The sequence below is a fragment of the Perna viridis genome, chromosome 6 (assembly GCF_037379345.1).
Source record: "Perna viridis isolate PV_CMFRI_1.1 ecotype Kerala chromosome 6, ASM3737934v1, whole genome shotgun sequence".
Classification (NCBI taxonomy): domain Eukaryota; kingdom Metazoa; phylum Mollusca; class Bivalvia; order Mytilida; family Mytilidae; genus Perna; species Perna viridis.
Window position 1 is genome coordinate 38,674,308 of NC_142450.1, and position 16,514 is coordinate 38,690,821.

The 16,514-nt window shown below is 32.7% G+C and overlaps 3 protein-coding genes across 4 annotated transcripts in view; 1 reads left to right on the plus strand and 2 right to left on the minus strand.

Annotated features, from left to right (window-relative positions):
• The window catches only part of LOC148614874 (uncharacterized), a 51,135-nt gene that overhangs the window by 12,391 nt on the left and 22,230 nt on the right, over nucleotides 1-16,514 (plus strand). The window lies entirely within an intron of this gene.
• On the minus strand, nucleotides 1,921-9,444 carry LOC148614875 (uncharacterized). 2 transcript variants are annotated; one of them, XM_088589355.1, is made up of 3 exons: nucleotides 8,801-9,444; nucleotides 7,115-7,146; nucleotides 1,921-3,781 (listed from the first exon to the last, which is right to left on the minus strand). In XM_088589355.1, exons 1-3 carry the CDS (start codon nucleotides 8,882-8,884, stop codon nucleotides 2,791-2,793), a joined length of 1,107 nt encoding a protein of 368 aa, XP_088445481.1. In that variant the 5' UTR covers nucleotides 8,885-9,444; the 3' UTR covers nucleotides 1,921-2,790. The 2 variants fall into 2 exon arrangements, with proteins under 2 accessions (XP_088445481.1, XP_088445483.1); XM_088589357.1 differs by lacking the exons at nucleotides 7,115-7,146; nucleotides 8,801-9,444 and adding an exon at nucleotides 7,205-7,283.
• On the minus strand, nucleotides 12,365-14,726 carry LOC148614876 (uncharacterized). Its single transcript, XM_088589354.1, has 2 exons — nucleotides 14,600-14,726; nucleotides 12,365-14,285 (listed from the first exon to the last, which is right to left on the minus strand). Exon 2 carries the CDS (start codon nucleotides 14,256-14,258, stop codon nucleotides 13,092-13,094), a length of 1,167 nt encoding a protein of 388 aa, XP_088445480.1. The 5' UTR covers nucleotides 14,259-14,285; nucleotides 14,600-14,726; the 3' UTR covers nucleotides 12,365-13,091.

The following is a 16,514-nucleotide window of genomic DNA, read 5'->3' on the forward strand; positions in this document are numbered from 1 at the left end:
ACTTAAGGCTGAAAACTGTTTACACAAAAGAGGATATATATGTTTTTTTTTTTTAAATAAATGGAATGCATTTTTTTTAAGTTTATCGATTTCAAAGGATATGTATGTCGCGGTGTGAGAAAGACAAGAGAGCTGCAGTCTGCCATGAAGACTCACGCGTGACCTTGAGCTGATATTTTTCATCCCGATGGGGTTGCTGTGTCCTTGACAAGTTAACTATATCCATTCTCTTTATATAGTCTGTAATATCCTTTCTTCTTAGTTTTTGTAGGCTATATGCAATGTAAATAATCGAAAAGCATTGTTTCAGGGACAACAATCTATAAATCGGAAAATGAAATAAAAATACTGTTTTTCTTTCTTTTACATGGTCTCCCATATAGTGAACAAGAACTGATGAAACAGTTCGACCGATAGAGCGATGGTTGAATTCCCAAATTAATGAAACTTTGTAGGCAATCATTTTATAGTGTTGCTCTTGGAAGTGTTATACAGCAAATCAATGATATTATACATACATGTAAAAATGTGGAAAATTTGTACCACTATAAACAAAATGCAATTTCTTTAATGGCAATTTTAATCTTGATTATTGTCGCGATAGGAGAACAAGATATTACCAAAATTTTTCGATACACTTTATAATTTTATAAATTCAAAACAACGTTCTGTTCCAAGATTAAATTGAAGTCAAATGCACTACTTATCCTTAGTTAAAAAAAGGTTTAATCAACTGTTTAATCGACTATTACATTTTAAAAAGAGGTAAAACTAGAAAATTCGAGCTCGTTATCATTAATCAGGAGCGGAAAGGATAAAATGGACTGACATTATGATTAAAATTAAACCGTTAAAATGAAATTAACCACTACAAAATGTGACCGATCTTTGAAGTCTGACATCGATTGATTAAATATACTTGGAAAGCTTCAATGATGCTTTTAACAGTAAGTACATGTATACAAGTACAAAAGTGCTGGTAAAGTCATTCACATATACAATATTCTAATATTTGTTTTTGATAAAAGGGGTGTCTACGGTGCCCAGATCGAGTAATGAATACAAATGCTTAAATCAATAAATAGGAATATTTCATTTACGATGAAATTTGACCTTTAGTTTACGTCTTTTCTTTGTCATCATATTTATACAAAATGATCAAAATCTCGTTTTAAGGGTGTTCGCTGGCCATGTTGAGCCAGTTTATCAGATGTTCGGACTCCTCTGGTTTTATCCATTTCATAGCATTAATATATTTTGCAGGGAATCCCGCTTTTCATTTCATAATTTCATTAACACACATTAAAATGTTATCTGGGAAGTTTTTTTGTTGCTTCTTCACTATTTTAATAGATAAAATTTACTATGACAAAACCTAAGGAAGGAATAGAGAAACTCTTTTCCCGCAAAAATTAAAATTCTTTTATCTCAAAAACGAGCACACTGATATTTCTTTTATCTTCTCAATATTGTTCTAACATGAAAGGTCTTATATGATTTCACAACCCTTTGAGATCATTGTATTCTAAATTAGGGCAGCAAACATCCTTAATACAAGCACGTTTGGCACTATCAGTCAATATTATACAGATATATACAATACTGTTCTACAAAGCCCGTTGTCAAAATGAAATAAAATATCTGCATCAAGTTTCAGAATTGAGTTCATTGATATATGCTTAGTCTTGATTATTTTCTCAACCGAAGTACTATATGCATGTTTAAAGTTTAAAGCGATGAAATGTTATATAGGTGTGTGCTTTTTAACTACATAAGATCATAACTACCACTGTATACCCTGACGGGTATATTTAGAAAAACCCCTTTGCACTTTATAGCAGGTATGCAAGACAGTATATAAAATAATATTTTGAAATCGGCATATCTAATTAAATTACAAGTATATTGATAAAACTTCACTGCTTTGGCTGTATTTTTTTAATGACAAACAAATCTTTCATTATCCTGTTCTATGCTTTTATTTCTTCAAATAATGGTGTTCGCTGTATTTCACGCTTAAATGTAGGTCAGAGATCATGGCACACTAAACTTCCCTTTCAAGCGTTTATTTCTACTTCTCTTATCTGAATACCGATACATGCGTAATTCTTTTCATACACATAAAACATATTTCAGATGTTCAAGATCATTTCTTGAATGACTGTTCACAACAATATGTGTTCATGCACACAGTTTGAAGACAATATATATAGTATATAGTTTGAACGTGTTTGAAAAGTTCGTAAATTGATTTCATGAATGAAAAAACTGTACCAAATTATTATCCATATTTAGCATATGATGCAATGACTTGTTTCTAATGCGAGATGTTGCTCGGGTTATGCACCCTTTGATTCTGTAGATATTATCTATAAACGCTTAAGAAAAAAAATTATGATGTTTCTCTTACTCATCGCATACTTAAGGAGGCAAACGTACATATAAAAATAATATACTTTTTCATCTTATCATATCCATATGTACAAAATATTGATTTTTTACACATTAAAAAAAACATTGATTTAAAAAAAAAATCCATTTTCCGAAACAAACCTACTCACAAAATATCGGAGATCCGTAGTTTAGATCATCTATTCATCTCTAATTTAAGATTATCGCTCTATTTTTATTTTAATTACATGAGAATTGTCATACTTTTTATGTTTAAAATTTCAAATTTCGAAGAAACTTTATAGATATTGGATACGCGAGCCTCCTTTAGCCTGGCATGTGAGTTTTATATATTTTAGTCCTGGACGACTGAATATTTAAAAAAAACTAATTTTGTCTTCATCTCAGCGGAAACTTTGTAATTTCTAAGTAGTTCATTGCGTTGTTTTTATATAAAAAATATTTTCCTATCGCAGTGCAGTTAATGGTCTCGTTAGTATGTAAGATAGTTGAGAGATACAGCGTCAAAGTTGTAGCAGTGTATCTTGGTGAAATATTTCTTTGACAAACCTCTCGTGTGCCGGCATGCAAACAAAACAATGATTGAAATCTCTCAGTTTCATTGTTGAGATCATTTAAATTTGCAGTGTCTAAATTAAAAATAGCATTTAAGAAATAAAGTCCTTCTTCTTTGACCTGTACAGTGCTACTGTTTATACGTAGAAATTTGCAAGGATGAAGTTTCCAGGAAATATATGGCTTTGTTAGATCTAGAATGTCCCAATTTATTTGCAGTGTGACTGTCTCCTTTGAAGAATAGTGAACTATTCTACTTTTGTGTGGATTGTTCTTTAAATTATTGACTGATTGTCGTGTGAAAAAGTGGTAAATACAGAAACCAGCGATCAGTATACCCAACACAACTGTTATAATGACAACATAACATAATACAACTTTCAGGCGTTTATCGCAATAGATTGACGGTTTGTATATACACTTCCCGTTCTTAGCTGGTATATCTTGCGAATGTAGAAATGAACTATTTTCCTCCGTTTGGCAAGAACCCGAAGAGCTGCTGTCTTCTTGTGCATCTTTCCTTGTATGTTCATTACAGAAATAAACGGCATGGTGATTCGCAATTTGAGAGTTTTGTTTGCTTACAATAATATCATCATCATAAGGTTTGAATTGATTTGAATTTTGTTCTCCTTTAGTTTTGCTCCTTTGGATCAGATGTTTTTCTTCCAAATTTTGAAGCGTTTCATTATGAATGTCAGTTATGATTTGATGACTCGCAGTTTTGTTCCATTCACCAATGTGTTTTTTCGACAAATCTTCCTCACTGTTAAGAGGAAAAGTACCTCTACTTTGACATTCATTTTTAGCCATTCTGAAAGTTAAGAAAATGAAATAAAATGTATTAACTGCCATTTCTGTATGAGCTTAAAATCAAAACGTTTGGATGAGTACTCAAGGGAACCAAACTTCGGTCGTAAAACATAATAACAAGTAAAAAGAAAGAGAAGTAAATGAGCAACCCGCACTCTACTAGACAAGGTGAACATGCAGAGTTAACGTTCTCTGCTTTTTATTTTGGAAACACCCGCCGAATTGTTCGGAAAATGTCCATCCGGGGTAGACGAAAGAGGGAGAAAAACTGTGACACGGTGAACAAATCGGTTCTCATAGTGCAGATGGATATACCATTACGATCCACGAGTTCATGATGACAACCATAAAACTTATGTAGTAATAATTTTAATCTCGTAGCATCAAAACCCTGTTCCCGAAGCCTAATTCTAAGAAATGAAAAGAAAAAGCCCGCTTAGATTCGGCAAGCCCTGACTTAACGTATGAATTGTGGTATGGAAACTCCATACCCACGTGCCGAAGAGATGTTGACAAAACGGAATACGAAACCACCGCGTTTTTCGTATAATTTGGTCATGAGTTTTCTTTTTCTTTCAATCTCTAAGTAAAATAATGCTGACTTCTCAGTGTCTGTAGCGTCCTTTATCTTAGGTTCGTTGGTTATGTAGAAGAAATATGTATTTGTTTATAACAGAATTAACTATATTATAGGTTTATGACATGGGTTGTACAATGCATGGTTGAAAAATATTTTTGGAATTAAAATTTATGTTTCCACGAAACGTGTAGTAGTCACCTCCCGTTTCCTGATCTGTCTTTTGAGAAGCATATCGTCAATTGAACTGCTTATTATTTATCGAGGCAGAACTTGAATATCAAATTTCATCAAAATCGAACAACTTTGAATTTTTGACCGCGGTGGTGGCTATTTTGAAAATGGCGGTCGAGATGTAGTTCAAATTATCAACTGAGCCGCAGACTCTTAATCGGGACAACTAAAAGAACCTAGATAACAATTTTCATCAAAATCGGACAAATAAGAATTTTCGATGGCAGTGGCGGCCATATTAAAAAAGGCGGCAGATACGTAGTTCAAATTGCCGATTGAGCGGCAAATTCTTAATCGAGATGACTTAAAGGACCTAGATATAAATTTTTATCAAAATCGGACAAATTAAAATTTTCGACCCTGTGGCGGCCATTTTGAAAATGGCGGCCGATAAATAGTTCAAATTGCCAATTGAGCTGCAGATTCTTAATCATGACGGCTCAAGGATCGCAAATATCAATTTTCATTGTTTGGACCCTTGAGCTAAATGTATATACTAAGTTTGATCAAATTCAGCAGTTTTCGAGATATATGAGATTCAAATTTCCGGTGTAAAAAATGGGTACCTTTCGTCCAGCGGCCATTTTGAAACAAATGTGCCAGTTGAAAAATTTTTTTAGAAGCTCTGCATCCTTTGGAGAGTAGTTCTAACTATTTGAAAAGTTTCATCTCAATCGGACTAGCCACTTTTGAGAAAAAGGGCAAACACGTCCAACAATTTTTATGACAGAAGAATTAAAATAATAACAAGTTTTAAGTTGTGCTTGCAAGCAAGTCACATACAAATCCCCTCACATTCTCCAAATGATCACAAAACCAAAACATTTGAATTCCATATACAATTTTAAGCCTATATACGAAGTTTCATAAAATGTGGATGAAATGTCCACTGTTTCCTGTTTAGCATCATATTTTAGATGGCGGTCATTTTGAAAGGCACCCATCTATAATAATCCAAAATATGAAATTGATTTACACTTAGATGGTTTTATATATCCTTGAAGTTTGGTGAAGATATCTCAAGTCATTTTTCCTACAAAAAAGAAAAGCAACGGAAAAATCAGAAAAATCAACAAAATTTTTCATTCTTTCGTTACCATGGCAACACATGAAATATCGATTCACTTTTTTGGGATAATATTATAGAGATCAACAAACTCTACTTCAACACCAATTTTCAAAATGATATCTACTTAGATTTACAAGAAATCACAATGCCAATATTATTACCTATACCCCTTTTCGACCGAACTGATCATTTATGGGTTAACTTTCCAAAAATGTTGAATTTAGCATGCAATTTTAAGCCTAAATATCAACTTTCATAAAATTTTAATGACATTTTCCCAGGTGGCTACCTAAAATAATTCGAAATATGCATTCAATCACATTAAGATTGTTTTATATAGCACTGACGTTTGGTGCAGATATCTCATTTCATTCTTCCTACATAAAAAATCTAAAAGATCACAAAAAACGGCGACATGTTTCGTTTTTTTTTGTTCGGGGACTTAATAATGATAGTAACAAGTAATACTGTGTTTGCAAGCAAAACACAAAAGTCGTCCAAACCGGCAAATGGTCGGGTTAAGTCAATTCTAAAGCCGCCATTGAATTTAGAATGCAATCTTTGCTTTAGATATCAATTTTCGTTGAAATCCAACAAAGTTTAAATTTTGCCGATTTCGGCGGCCATTTTGAGAAAAAATGGCGGCTTTAAGATAAAATCTGAAGCCGCCATTGAATTAAGAATGTCATGTTTACCCTAGATATCAATTTTCATTGAAATCGAACAATGATAAAATTTTGCCAATTTTGGCGGCCATTTTGAAACAAAATAGCGGCATTCTAGATTTTTTATGCCTATGATGTTAGCAAGTCTAGAACAGCGCTCTGATTTATTTTCATACATCTAATGTGTTTCACTAATTTTATAGAATTTTTTTTCTCATTTTTCCGGGTTTTGTTTTGGCAGCCATTTTCAAATCGGCAGTCATTTTGAAATTCCGGAAGTGGCTTGCACATCCCCTGAGCATGCTCCATTTTTGAGCCAAGTCTGGTATTAATCGAACAAACGGTCTCTGAGAAAACGTCAGGACATCTTTACGTGCAGAAAAAGAAGCATAATAAAAATAATAATTAAAATTTACGTTTCCACGAAACGTGTAGAAGTCGCCTCCCGTTTCCTGATCTGTCTTTTAAGAAATATATTGTCACTGGAACTGCTTATTGTTAATCGAGACAGCGTAAAGAACGTGGATATCAAATTTCGACTATAATGTCATGATGTTGCATTAGATGCCATTTAACTATCGTTTAGATTAACATACATTTTGACTAACCATTCATTGTAAGACTGAACTTTCCAGACAAATATGGAAACAGAGCAGTCTCATTTACTATCATTCTTATACATTATTTGATAGAGTATTTTAAAGATGATGTAAATAAACGATCGACCAGATAAGTTTTAAAAAATGGAGTATATTATTTTCTTTTTCAAATAACTGTAATTGTACTTACATAACTACCTTCTGCGTATCAGGCACTTGTAACTACAATAGTTGTACTTTCTGTATTAATACTCTATCATTTAATTAAACGATTACATACCATTCCTTTGCAAACAGTTTAACAAATGTGAGGATACTCAAATGCTACTTGTGTTCAAAATATTTGAAAAATTTCATTCTATAAATAGCTATGATAAATACTGCGGGTAGGTGTTTGTAGTTCGGGTGGAAATGTACAAATAAGTCAGAAATACGTCATTGTTCCTATTGGACCTCTGTTGGACCTCTGTTACTAACTGATGTTTAACATAATACTAATGTTTGAATCACGAAAAAGTTGGATTAAAGATAAATTGTGAAAAAGCGTCATAAAAGGAAATGTAATGCACAACTACGTTTGACGATTTGTGCATTTACTTCCGTGTCTCGCGAAATTTGAAGATAACCAAAAGTAATTATTTTAATGTAATAATTTGTATTTTGCTTCTCTGTAAACTAAAAAAAATAAATTATATTCATCATATCAATTTCAAAGTTTAAACAAGAGTATGCAAATTCCAAATTTACATCTGGAACAACTTAAAAAGGTATTCTTGATTCACACTTGGTTAATCATGTAAGATCAGATTTACAAAATAACTAAATTTTTAAATAATATTTTACAGTGTTAATTGCGGATTCGTCTATATTATGCTTACTTTGAAAATTTTAATTTCACATAAGTTGATATTGTGATCAATTTAAACTTTTTATATTATGTGATCTTTCAATTAGACAAAACGATCTGCCAACCTTACTTACAATTCAACAGATGATATAAGCAATTATAAGATAAAAATGTTAGCAGGGTATTTAGTGTCTTACTAGTATTGTTCTAGCCTTTATTGTAGCAAATTGAAGATCAAAAACAAATCCTCATTAAGACATAGCCAAAAGATGAAGATTAAGATACGAACCACATACATAATTTTAACGACAGAGCTATAATACTGAAAATTCTCAATGATAGCTTTGAGTATGGAAGTTAATGTTTTGAAAGAGGCTTGGTAGTACATTTCACAGATCTATAAGACTGCGTTGATGTACTTGTAAGTGTCGACACTGCAACGTTATCGCACTGTCAGTACACAACATAGAGGATGACACTTCCAGTTTATTAAAACAAACTTTGATAGTTTGATTAAATACAACGAAATGTGAATGATATGTTTGGGAAAGCTTGTAACTCCACACGAACACAGTATTACAAGCTAAATATATATATTTGTATATAGACCCCTATGCGCATACATCAGTAAACTGAATTTACAATTGTCCACGGTTGTATTCTTTCTTTTGTTCTGTCTTTCTTTGGAAAAACAACTGTTATTTCTAAAATTATAAAATTTAATGTTTACGCAATAAATTTATCATTTTTAAAGCATCTTGTAGTAACTTGCCCTTTAGCGCGTAAGAAAATCGAACACCTGTTGATTCGTCTTTAAATATAAATTGTAAAAAAGAGGGATTTTCCAAAATGTAAATATAGAATTACGTGATATTCTAAAATATCTTTATTGTTAAGTTGAAATCAACATAGAAGACACTAATGTGCTGCAGAAGACAGCAATGTCGAGTTCTGGGGATGATGAATATGCAAACCGTATTCCTGAGGAAAATGTATCAGAAACAATATCTACTTCTAATCAAGACTTACCAGAGTACAATAAATTATCCAGAAAAGTAACATGTATGCCTGTGAAGGATCCAGTACAACATTCTGAACCCTGCTCAGGGGCATCTTCACCAAGTTGTTCGGACGATGAAGAGGAGACAGAATTTTTGTCCTATTATGAACAACCGTCTTGTGATCTAAAGGCAAATCCTCATCTTTCGACGACAATGGATTTTAAAAAGACTGAGCATTATCACCAAAGACCTGTGAAAGGAAACATGTTCAATAAATTTCCGTCAGAAGCAGTTAGAATTAACGACGTTGGAAGAATATGTAACACATCAGAAGAAAATAGCGAAGAAACTACAGTTCTGTCGACGCAAGTTCAATGCAACAGTGATATGGAAACTGATTATGTTCAAGTGTATACAACAGAAAATTCTCCCGACATAAATAAGCCATGCTGCTTATGCAAAGAATGGACTCCAGTAAAAAAATGTCTCACAATCAATGTGGTACTTATTATTTTACTTTGTGTAGTAACAGTATTTGGAGTATTGGTTTTCGTGGAAAGAGAGCGTTATAAGTCGATGTCAGTTGCAAATACATCAGCGATTCACCCCATGCTTCCAAAATCTGAGATAAAATTTATAACTATGAATATAGACTGGGACGTTCAAAGAGTGAACGAAAAACGTAACATTGTCAATGTATCGTGGGTTGAGCCCAAAGCAGAAATGATTGAATTGAACGAAGAGAAAGAAGTTCTTTATTTCAAACAGAAAGGATTGTATTTATTTTTGCTCTCCTTAAATCTTCAAGGACGGAAGGCTGAAGGCATGCTGAATACGTTAAGAACGTTGATATGTCTTAAAAATAATAAGTTTGAAGAAAAATGTAAAAGGATAAGTTTAAAAGCAAACGATGCGTTAAGTATTTCTATTGAATCTATTTCAGAGCTACAAAACGGAGACTTTGCTTGGGTGGCTATTTATGGTTTTGAACATTTATATAGAACCAATGCAGGCAATTATCTTATCATAACAAAACTTGCATAAAAATTTGGATTTTTTCTTAAATAAATACGAACTACAAACTATTTGTTTAAGTTTTTTTTCAAGTACTTAGTTTTCTATTTGTAACTCATTATTTACAACATATGATAGTTGTTTCAAGATGTTAAACACAGAAGTTGAATTGTAAGTTGCTCCATTTTCAAGCGTATAAAAATAATTTACATTAAAAATGAACCATAACCTTCATATAAAATAACTTACACTTAAACTCAATGCAGTGTCAAAAGGGAAAATCTCTATAATCCCGAGTCATGCACATCAACAACGCGGAACGTTTCAACAGGATCAATAGAATAGTACAAGATGATACGCTTAACTTTACAAGTTTTAGTACACTGACGGACTGACATTCATAGCAATTCTTTTTTACCCTGTTGTAAGTGGAATTATAATTTCAAAAAGACGAATCATTAAGTCAATTGCTATCGTCACCCGTATATTTTCAGCATGCAAAATTAATGGGTAAATATTTAAAAAAATTCAAGTTAAGTTTAAAACATCTGTAAAAAAACGTTATCTGTTTCTATCAACCATATAGCTTGGTTAAATACATTAACAAATCTGTTGTTCTCATTTTCTTAAATAAAACATACGATTGTTTTAGAGTTTAGCTTTCGCAATTGTTCAAGTCAATAGACAATAAATTATAATTCCTTCACTGAAAATTTCCTGTTTCAACCTATTTATAGAATAAGCATTATTTACGGGTACACCTTCTGATATACTATATTTAAATATTTTGGAAGTCAGGATGATTAAATATAAAAGTATATAAACCTAAAATTGTTTTAGTTGTCAATATGCGAAATCAAGGTGAAAGGTGAGATGTAACCTGACAGTGGAGAAAACATACACATGGTAACGAATAATTTTGTGAATACAACAATTGACAAGTTTGAAAATGATAAGTATTCAAAATAAAAGAATTTACACTGAATGTATGACGTCACAAATGTAATGGTGCGTTTATTTTGAAAATACCCTGGAAGGTCAAATGGATTGTAACTTTGTGGGTCAAATAATATGAATTTAGCTTGCAAAATAAGAGTAACAACAAAATTACCGAACACTAATCCATTTCATAATCAAGTCAGGTCGAAAATAAATCTGGCAAAATAGATATTACACCACCGGCGCAACTGGTACCGCATTGGTCCTGACTTGGTACAGGCACTTATAACGAAATGGTGTGTTAATACTAGGTTTTACAGCGCGCTAAACCTCCTTCCAATGCGGAGTGACTATACCAGTGTTGATTAAAAAGCATTCGCATGCTATTGTCATAAAAGGTAAATCAACCGTCACACCAGCACAAAGAACAATTGACAAAATACAATCATTACTCATTTTTTAGACGAAATTGAGTATTTTTCAACCAAGGACTGATATCTAAAAAGACTTTGGCGAGAGACCTTTTTAGATGCATTTTCTGATACCCGTGATTCAGGAGTCTGTTACGCAGATATTTATGGCGTTCAAGGAAATCAGAATAGATAGTACTTGCTCTAGCGTAGCGATCAATTGTAAAATATAAACAGGATATGAAGGGATATTGCTGCACAGGTAAGGAACATTTATGATATTAAAATTAAAGTCGTCTCTTTTATCATAAATCCTAGTGCTGAGATGACCACTGTTGTCCAATTCGAGATGTACGTTCAAAAAAGATGCAGAACAGGCTGTTTCCGTAGTCTCCTTTATCTCGAGCTATTGTAGATATATTGACAAGTAAGGTAAGTCATCACATTTTGTTTCGATGTTGAGAGACATAAAGGACATGTGGTTGTTCACGATTTCATCTTTTTTTCAAAAAGTGGTACGTTTGTATGTGGCATTACTTGGGATGTTACTATCAATGCCCAATTCTTTAATAAGGTAATTGAGGTAATGAGCTTTACAAACAAATACAATGTTGTTTGAAGCTTTGTCCGTAGGGACGATAGCATATTTCTCATGTAGTGAGGAAAGGCATTCAAATGCCTCACAATTGTTGAATACGGACTTGAGTCTTCTAATGAGACATTTCTGGAGATTGTCGATACGAAGTTATGAACCCAAGACAGTAGTAATGACCTAAGCTTTAAGAGAACCAAAATGTTCTTGGCGGAAAGCATGTGAATTCATAAGAATGGAAACAAACTTCCATATATGGTAAAGATGTCAAAACTAGGCAAACTTCAACTACGACACAGCACAAGCTTGGTCTATAACTTCAGTGACTGTCAATATTGTGACAAGCTTGTATGAAACAAACTGTATTCATTTCCATCTTTGACCTATGTGATAAAAAATTTTACAATTTTATATATTCAAATAAGTCCCACTTAAATAAAGCACAAATATACTCTTTGAAACTAATACAAAGACAAGTTGAAATGTCTCAAGTTGCATTGTTTTCATTAAACGAAGGTCAGCTATTTTGTGAAATGACACATTCAATTGATACAGCACAACATTATGTACAAATAAATGTTCAAAATATGTGAGTCGAATTGGAAGCATTATATTAATCAAACAAAAACAACAAAAATATCTTTGTCTTTACATTTTAATAAACGAAAAGCAGTAACAAAATCACTTTTAGGGATGCAATCTCAGAATAAACATCAACTTCGTGACTTATCCGTTGTGGTAAAAGTACACTTATTTAGACAGGGATCTATTCAGTTCTTCTAAACCGAACGAATTCCTCTTTAAATTCTGACCTCACATGGAAAGAAAATGTTTATAATGGTAGGAATGTGAGGAATTAACATTATATTTAATTAGCCAACGAACAATAAGTATTGGTGTTCTTGATTTCCAAATAAAAAAAGAGAGACAACTCCGAACTCGAGAATTAGATGTTTAGAATATTGCTATTTCAGTCTGAACCTCTATTGGTCTTGGTTCGGTTCATACATGTGTTTATCAAGGTTCATATAAACGTCTGAACCTCTATTGGACTTGGTTCGGTTCATACATGTGTTTATTAAGGTTCATATATACATCTGAACCTCTATTGGACTTGGTTCGGTTCATACATGTGTTTATCAAGGTTCATATAAACATCTGAACCTCTATTGGACTTGGTTTGGTTCATACAACTGTTTATCAAGGTTCATATAAACATCTGAACCTCTATTGGACTTGGTTCGGTTCATACAACTGTTTATCAAGGTTCATATAAACATTTAAATTGGTGTAAAGGAACTTTAGGAAGTGGTACGGGTTTTCTCTATTTTTCAGAGTTTGGATTAGACAGTTTCCCTGTATTGTTAAATGCTGAAAAGTTTGGTGATAACAAAGTAACTTCCAGCATCGTTTTTGTAAAGTCTGTTTTCACTGTGAACTGATACCCAAATAGAATCCTGGCTAAAAAATGTCATTACTGCATGTATGTGTACGCTTTGTGATGTATTTACTCTCATACTTATCCTCTGGCACTTTTCTTCAGTGATGCTCCTATTATTCTTCAGACAAATCAGAGATTGCCTTCGCTCATTAATATCTCCCATATGGGGGCTTTGGAGGCTTAATGAGATTAAAAGTAGATATGTGCCATTTTGTTGAATGCAGATTAATCGTTTGTCATTACAAAGAGTAACAAGCGGAGTAGAAGGTTGATCCCAAGATATGTTTACATTTTCAGACATGTAGTTTTCACCAAAACTATTCCAGTCTATGTAAAGAGTCACATGTCCGTAATTAGAAATTTGTGATACTGGTGAATTTGCTGTGGTGGGAAGAGTAAGAAACGTACTGACAGACGATTCCATAGAATGATTGATGTAATTATTCCCAAGAAATGCAATTGCACTTAAAGTTAACATAATGAAAATAGAACTAAACGCTACACATGCACACACACATTTCCTCTGTGTGACTTGGGAACTTGAGTCACGTCTTTGCATTGCACCTACCGTTGGATTAAGAGGAGTAACAGCATTAATTTCACACTCAGATTCGACCACAGCCACCTTAGAAACATTTTGTCTGTTTAAACTATTATATATTAGCCTGTCTTCTCTGTATTCGATTTTCTTAACATTCCTTTGCATATATTGGGTTCCATTATCTTCCTTTTTTGTTTCATTTTCACCATGTTCTCGGTTATTGTCCAACAAAGCCGCCTGTAGATGGATCGATGGGTCTTCTCCATAAGAAGTGTAAACCACATTTGTGTCCTCATCTGAATCAAGTCGCGAATGTAGTGACCCGATTTCCGGTTGATGAATGGAATTATGAACAGCCCATGACGTCGGTCTTTTTATCTCAAAGTTTACTGGATCGTTGTTTTCAGCCTTATTAAGTGAGCATGGAAGTGATTTTTCATTATCCACTGGTTGTAATGCCTGAACATGGTCTTCTGTGCACTGGCTTACCAATGATGACGTGTTAGAAATAGAATCCTCGGTTATATTAGACAAGCAGTTTTTATCCATATGAAACAAGTCAATATTTGTACCACTCTAGATAAAAAGATAATAGAGAAAACTATTAATAGGTATGAAGAAATTGAGACGAACTGGTATTTGGCAATTGTTTTGTACGAGTTGGAAATTCTTTATCTATTCCAGGAAAGAATACTTTACGAAAGTACATTGAACTAATTTAAAATACAAAAAAAAAAAAAACAAAGTTAGCCTTGAAACATGCTAACAATTGAATTATTATGTAAGTATAAAGATAATAAATACTAAATAACAGACTGAACACAAAAATCTAATTTATATTTTTAACTGGTTTATCTAGATAAATGTGATCCACATCTTTTATAACTTACCGATTGATACCATTTATCTAGTCGATGTAAAAGCTTAAGTTACAGGTAATGATTTGACAAAAAGTGCATAGCATAGGGTGAGCACAAAAGCCTAATTGTTGTTAACTACATAGTTATCTGTTTGTAATCCAGTTATGTACTGGGCGTCATAGACAATTTCAAGCTATTTTATGTTTTATTCCTTTTTATTGAAATGTGTAGGAATTTACACGACGAAATAATTTGAAGACCATTGTCTTATGTGCCTCAATGCAGGTGTGTTTCATTTTTTGTGCGTTTGTTTGATCATTTGCGTTTCATGTTTATTTTATAGCAACTTAACATGGTTAATGTTTTAAATAAGTTCGTATGTTTAAGTATGTTTAAAGTCAAGGTCGCATATAGTTTTTAAAAAGTCAGATGAAAACAATCAAACGTTGCTTTCACCATTTTACCTACTGTTATGTTTAATTCAAACTTATGACAAGCTTTACATGATCAGCTCATTTATCATAGGAATTAAAATCCTAAAAAAATATCAAACCCGTTTGTCATTAAACAAGGAAAATAACGACCTTTGTTACGATTCTAGATATAACATACGTAATTCTTCAATGCACTGAATTGGTTTCAAACATCTTATCTGTTGTATAAAAATGGGATTTGAATGAAGCCAAATAATATTAAGCATTTTTTAAGTATATTTTTAATTGTATTTGTGTTTTGATTTTTTTAAATCGAATACCGATCTATTCTCCAATTGAAGTTTAAATTCTATCTTGTTATCATCTGGAAAAGATGAGTTTGACAAATCTTCATAACGACACAAATTGAAAATCACAAATGGCATTTTGCTGTACATCTATCTTGATCTTTATTTTTCAAAACAAAAACAAAAAAAAACAAAAAAAAAAAATTGAAAAAAAAATCTTATTAGGCTTTTTGTCATAGTTTTAACCTAAATAGTAAATTTCGCATTAAAAGCGAGACAGTTCTCGTGTATTTCACTACACAAACAGTATACCCTATGAACAGAATAGAAAAGAATAGAATAGAATATAGAATAGAATGAAATAAAATATAAACAGAGCATATAATATTTATACACAAGTATAATCATAATACATTTACAAATTAAACATGACAGAGAAAAAGTATATATATATATATATATATATATATATATATATAAGGGTCTGAAAAATTCCCAACGATGTTAGAACTCTCTAATTTGCGATGCAAATTCGAACTCGTACCGCTGTGACATCTATGGCAACACCGCCTGCACAAAGTCCAACGCCCTAGACCATTCGGCCAGCTAGGCTATGTAAAAATATGGCTTTCGCTGGCCAGGTCATTCCTCCTCGTAGGATTAATCTAGGGCTGTAACTTAGTACACGATGTATGGTAGTACGGGACAGTTCATCTAGGTGTTATTATGTAGGATAGAGGTTCAAATTAATGATCAAATCAAATTAATATAATATCACATATTTGGATACTACTACGTTTGTAAGAGACGGGGAAATATTAATGGATATTCACAGCAAACCAACTGATAGTCACCAATTATCTTCCAATAGTTGTCATCCAAAACATTGTACTAAAAGCATACCATACAGCCAGGCACTTCGAATTCGTCGCATTTGCTCATTTGACGATACCAACAACAAACGTCTAGATGAAATCCATGGTCATTTGTTATCGCGTGGCTATAATCCAACATATATAGATCGGGGGTTTCAACGTCCTAACAACATTAGCCGTAAAGATCTCCTCGAGTATAAACCCAAGAAAAAGAACAAAAGGGTTCCTTTTGTGCTTACATACCATCCAGCCTTTGGGAAACGCTCGCAACTACTGCATTCAAATTGGGGAGACATTCAAAAACATCCTAAGCTCTCCAAACTCTTTCCTGGGGCCCCGGTCCTGGTAT

What these genes read in the sequence shown, in the direction of transcription:
- LOC148614875 (XM_088589355.1), bottom strand. Translation starts at nt 8,884, where the DNA reads ATGCCCCTGAGCAGGGTTCAGAATGTTGTACTGGATCCTTCACAGGCA. An exon ending in GGATAATTTATTGTACTCTG is followed by an intron (nt 7,147 to 8,800) that starts GTAAGTCTTGAT and finishes CAACTATTGTAG; the next exon opens with TTACAAGTGCCTGATACGCA. An exon ending in GATACGCAGAAGGTAGTTAT is followed by an intron (nt 3,782 to 7,114) that starts GTAAGTACAATT and finishes CTTAACTTTCAG; the next exon opens with AATGGCTAAAAATGAATGTC.
- LOC148614876 (XM_088589354.1), bottom strand. Translation starts at nt 14,258, where the DNA reads ATGGATAAAAACTGCTTGTCTAATATAACCGAGGATTCTATTTCTAAC.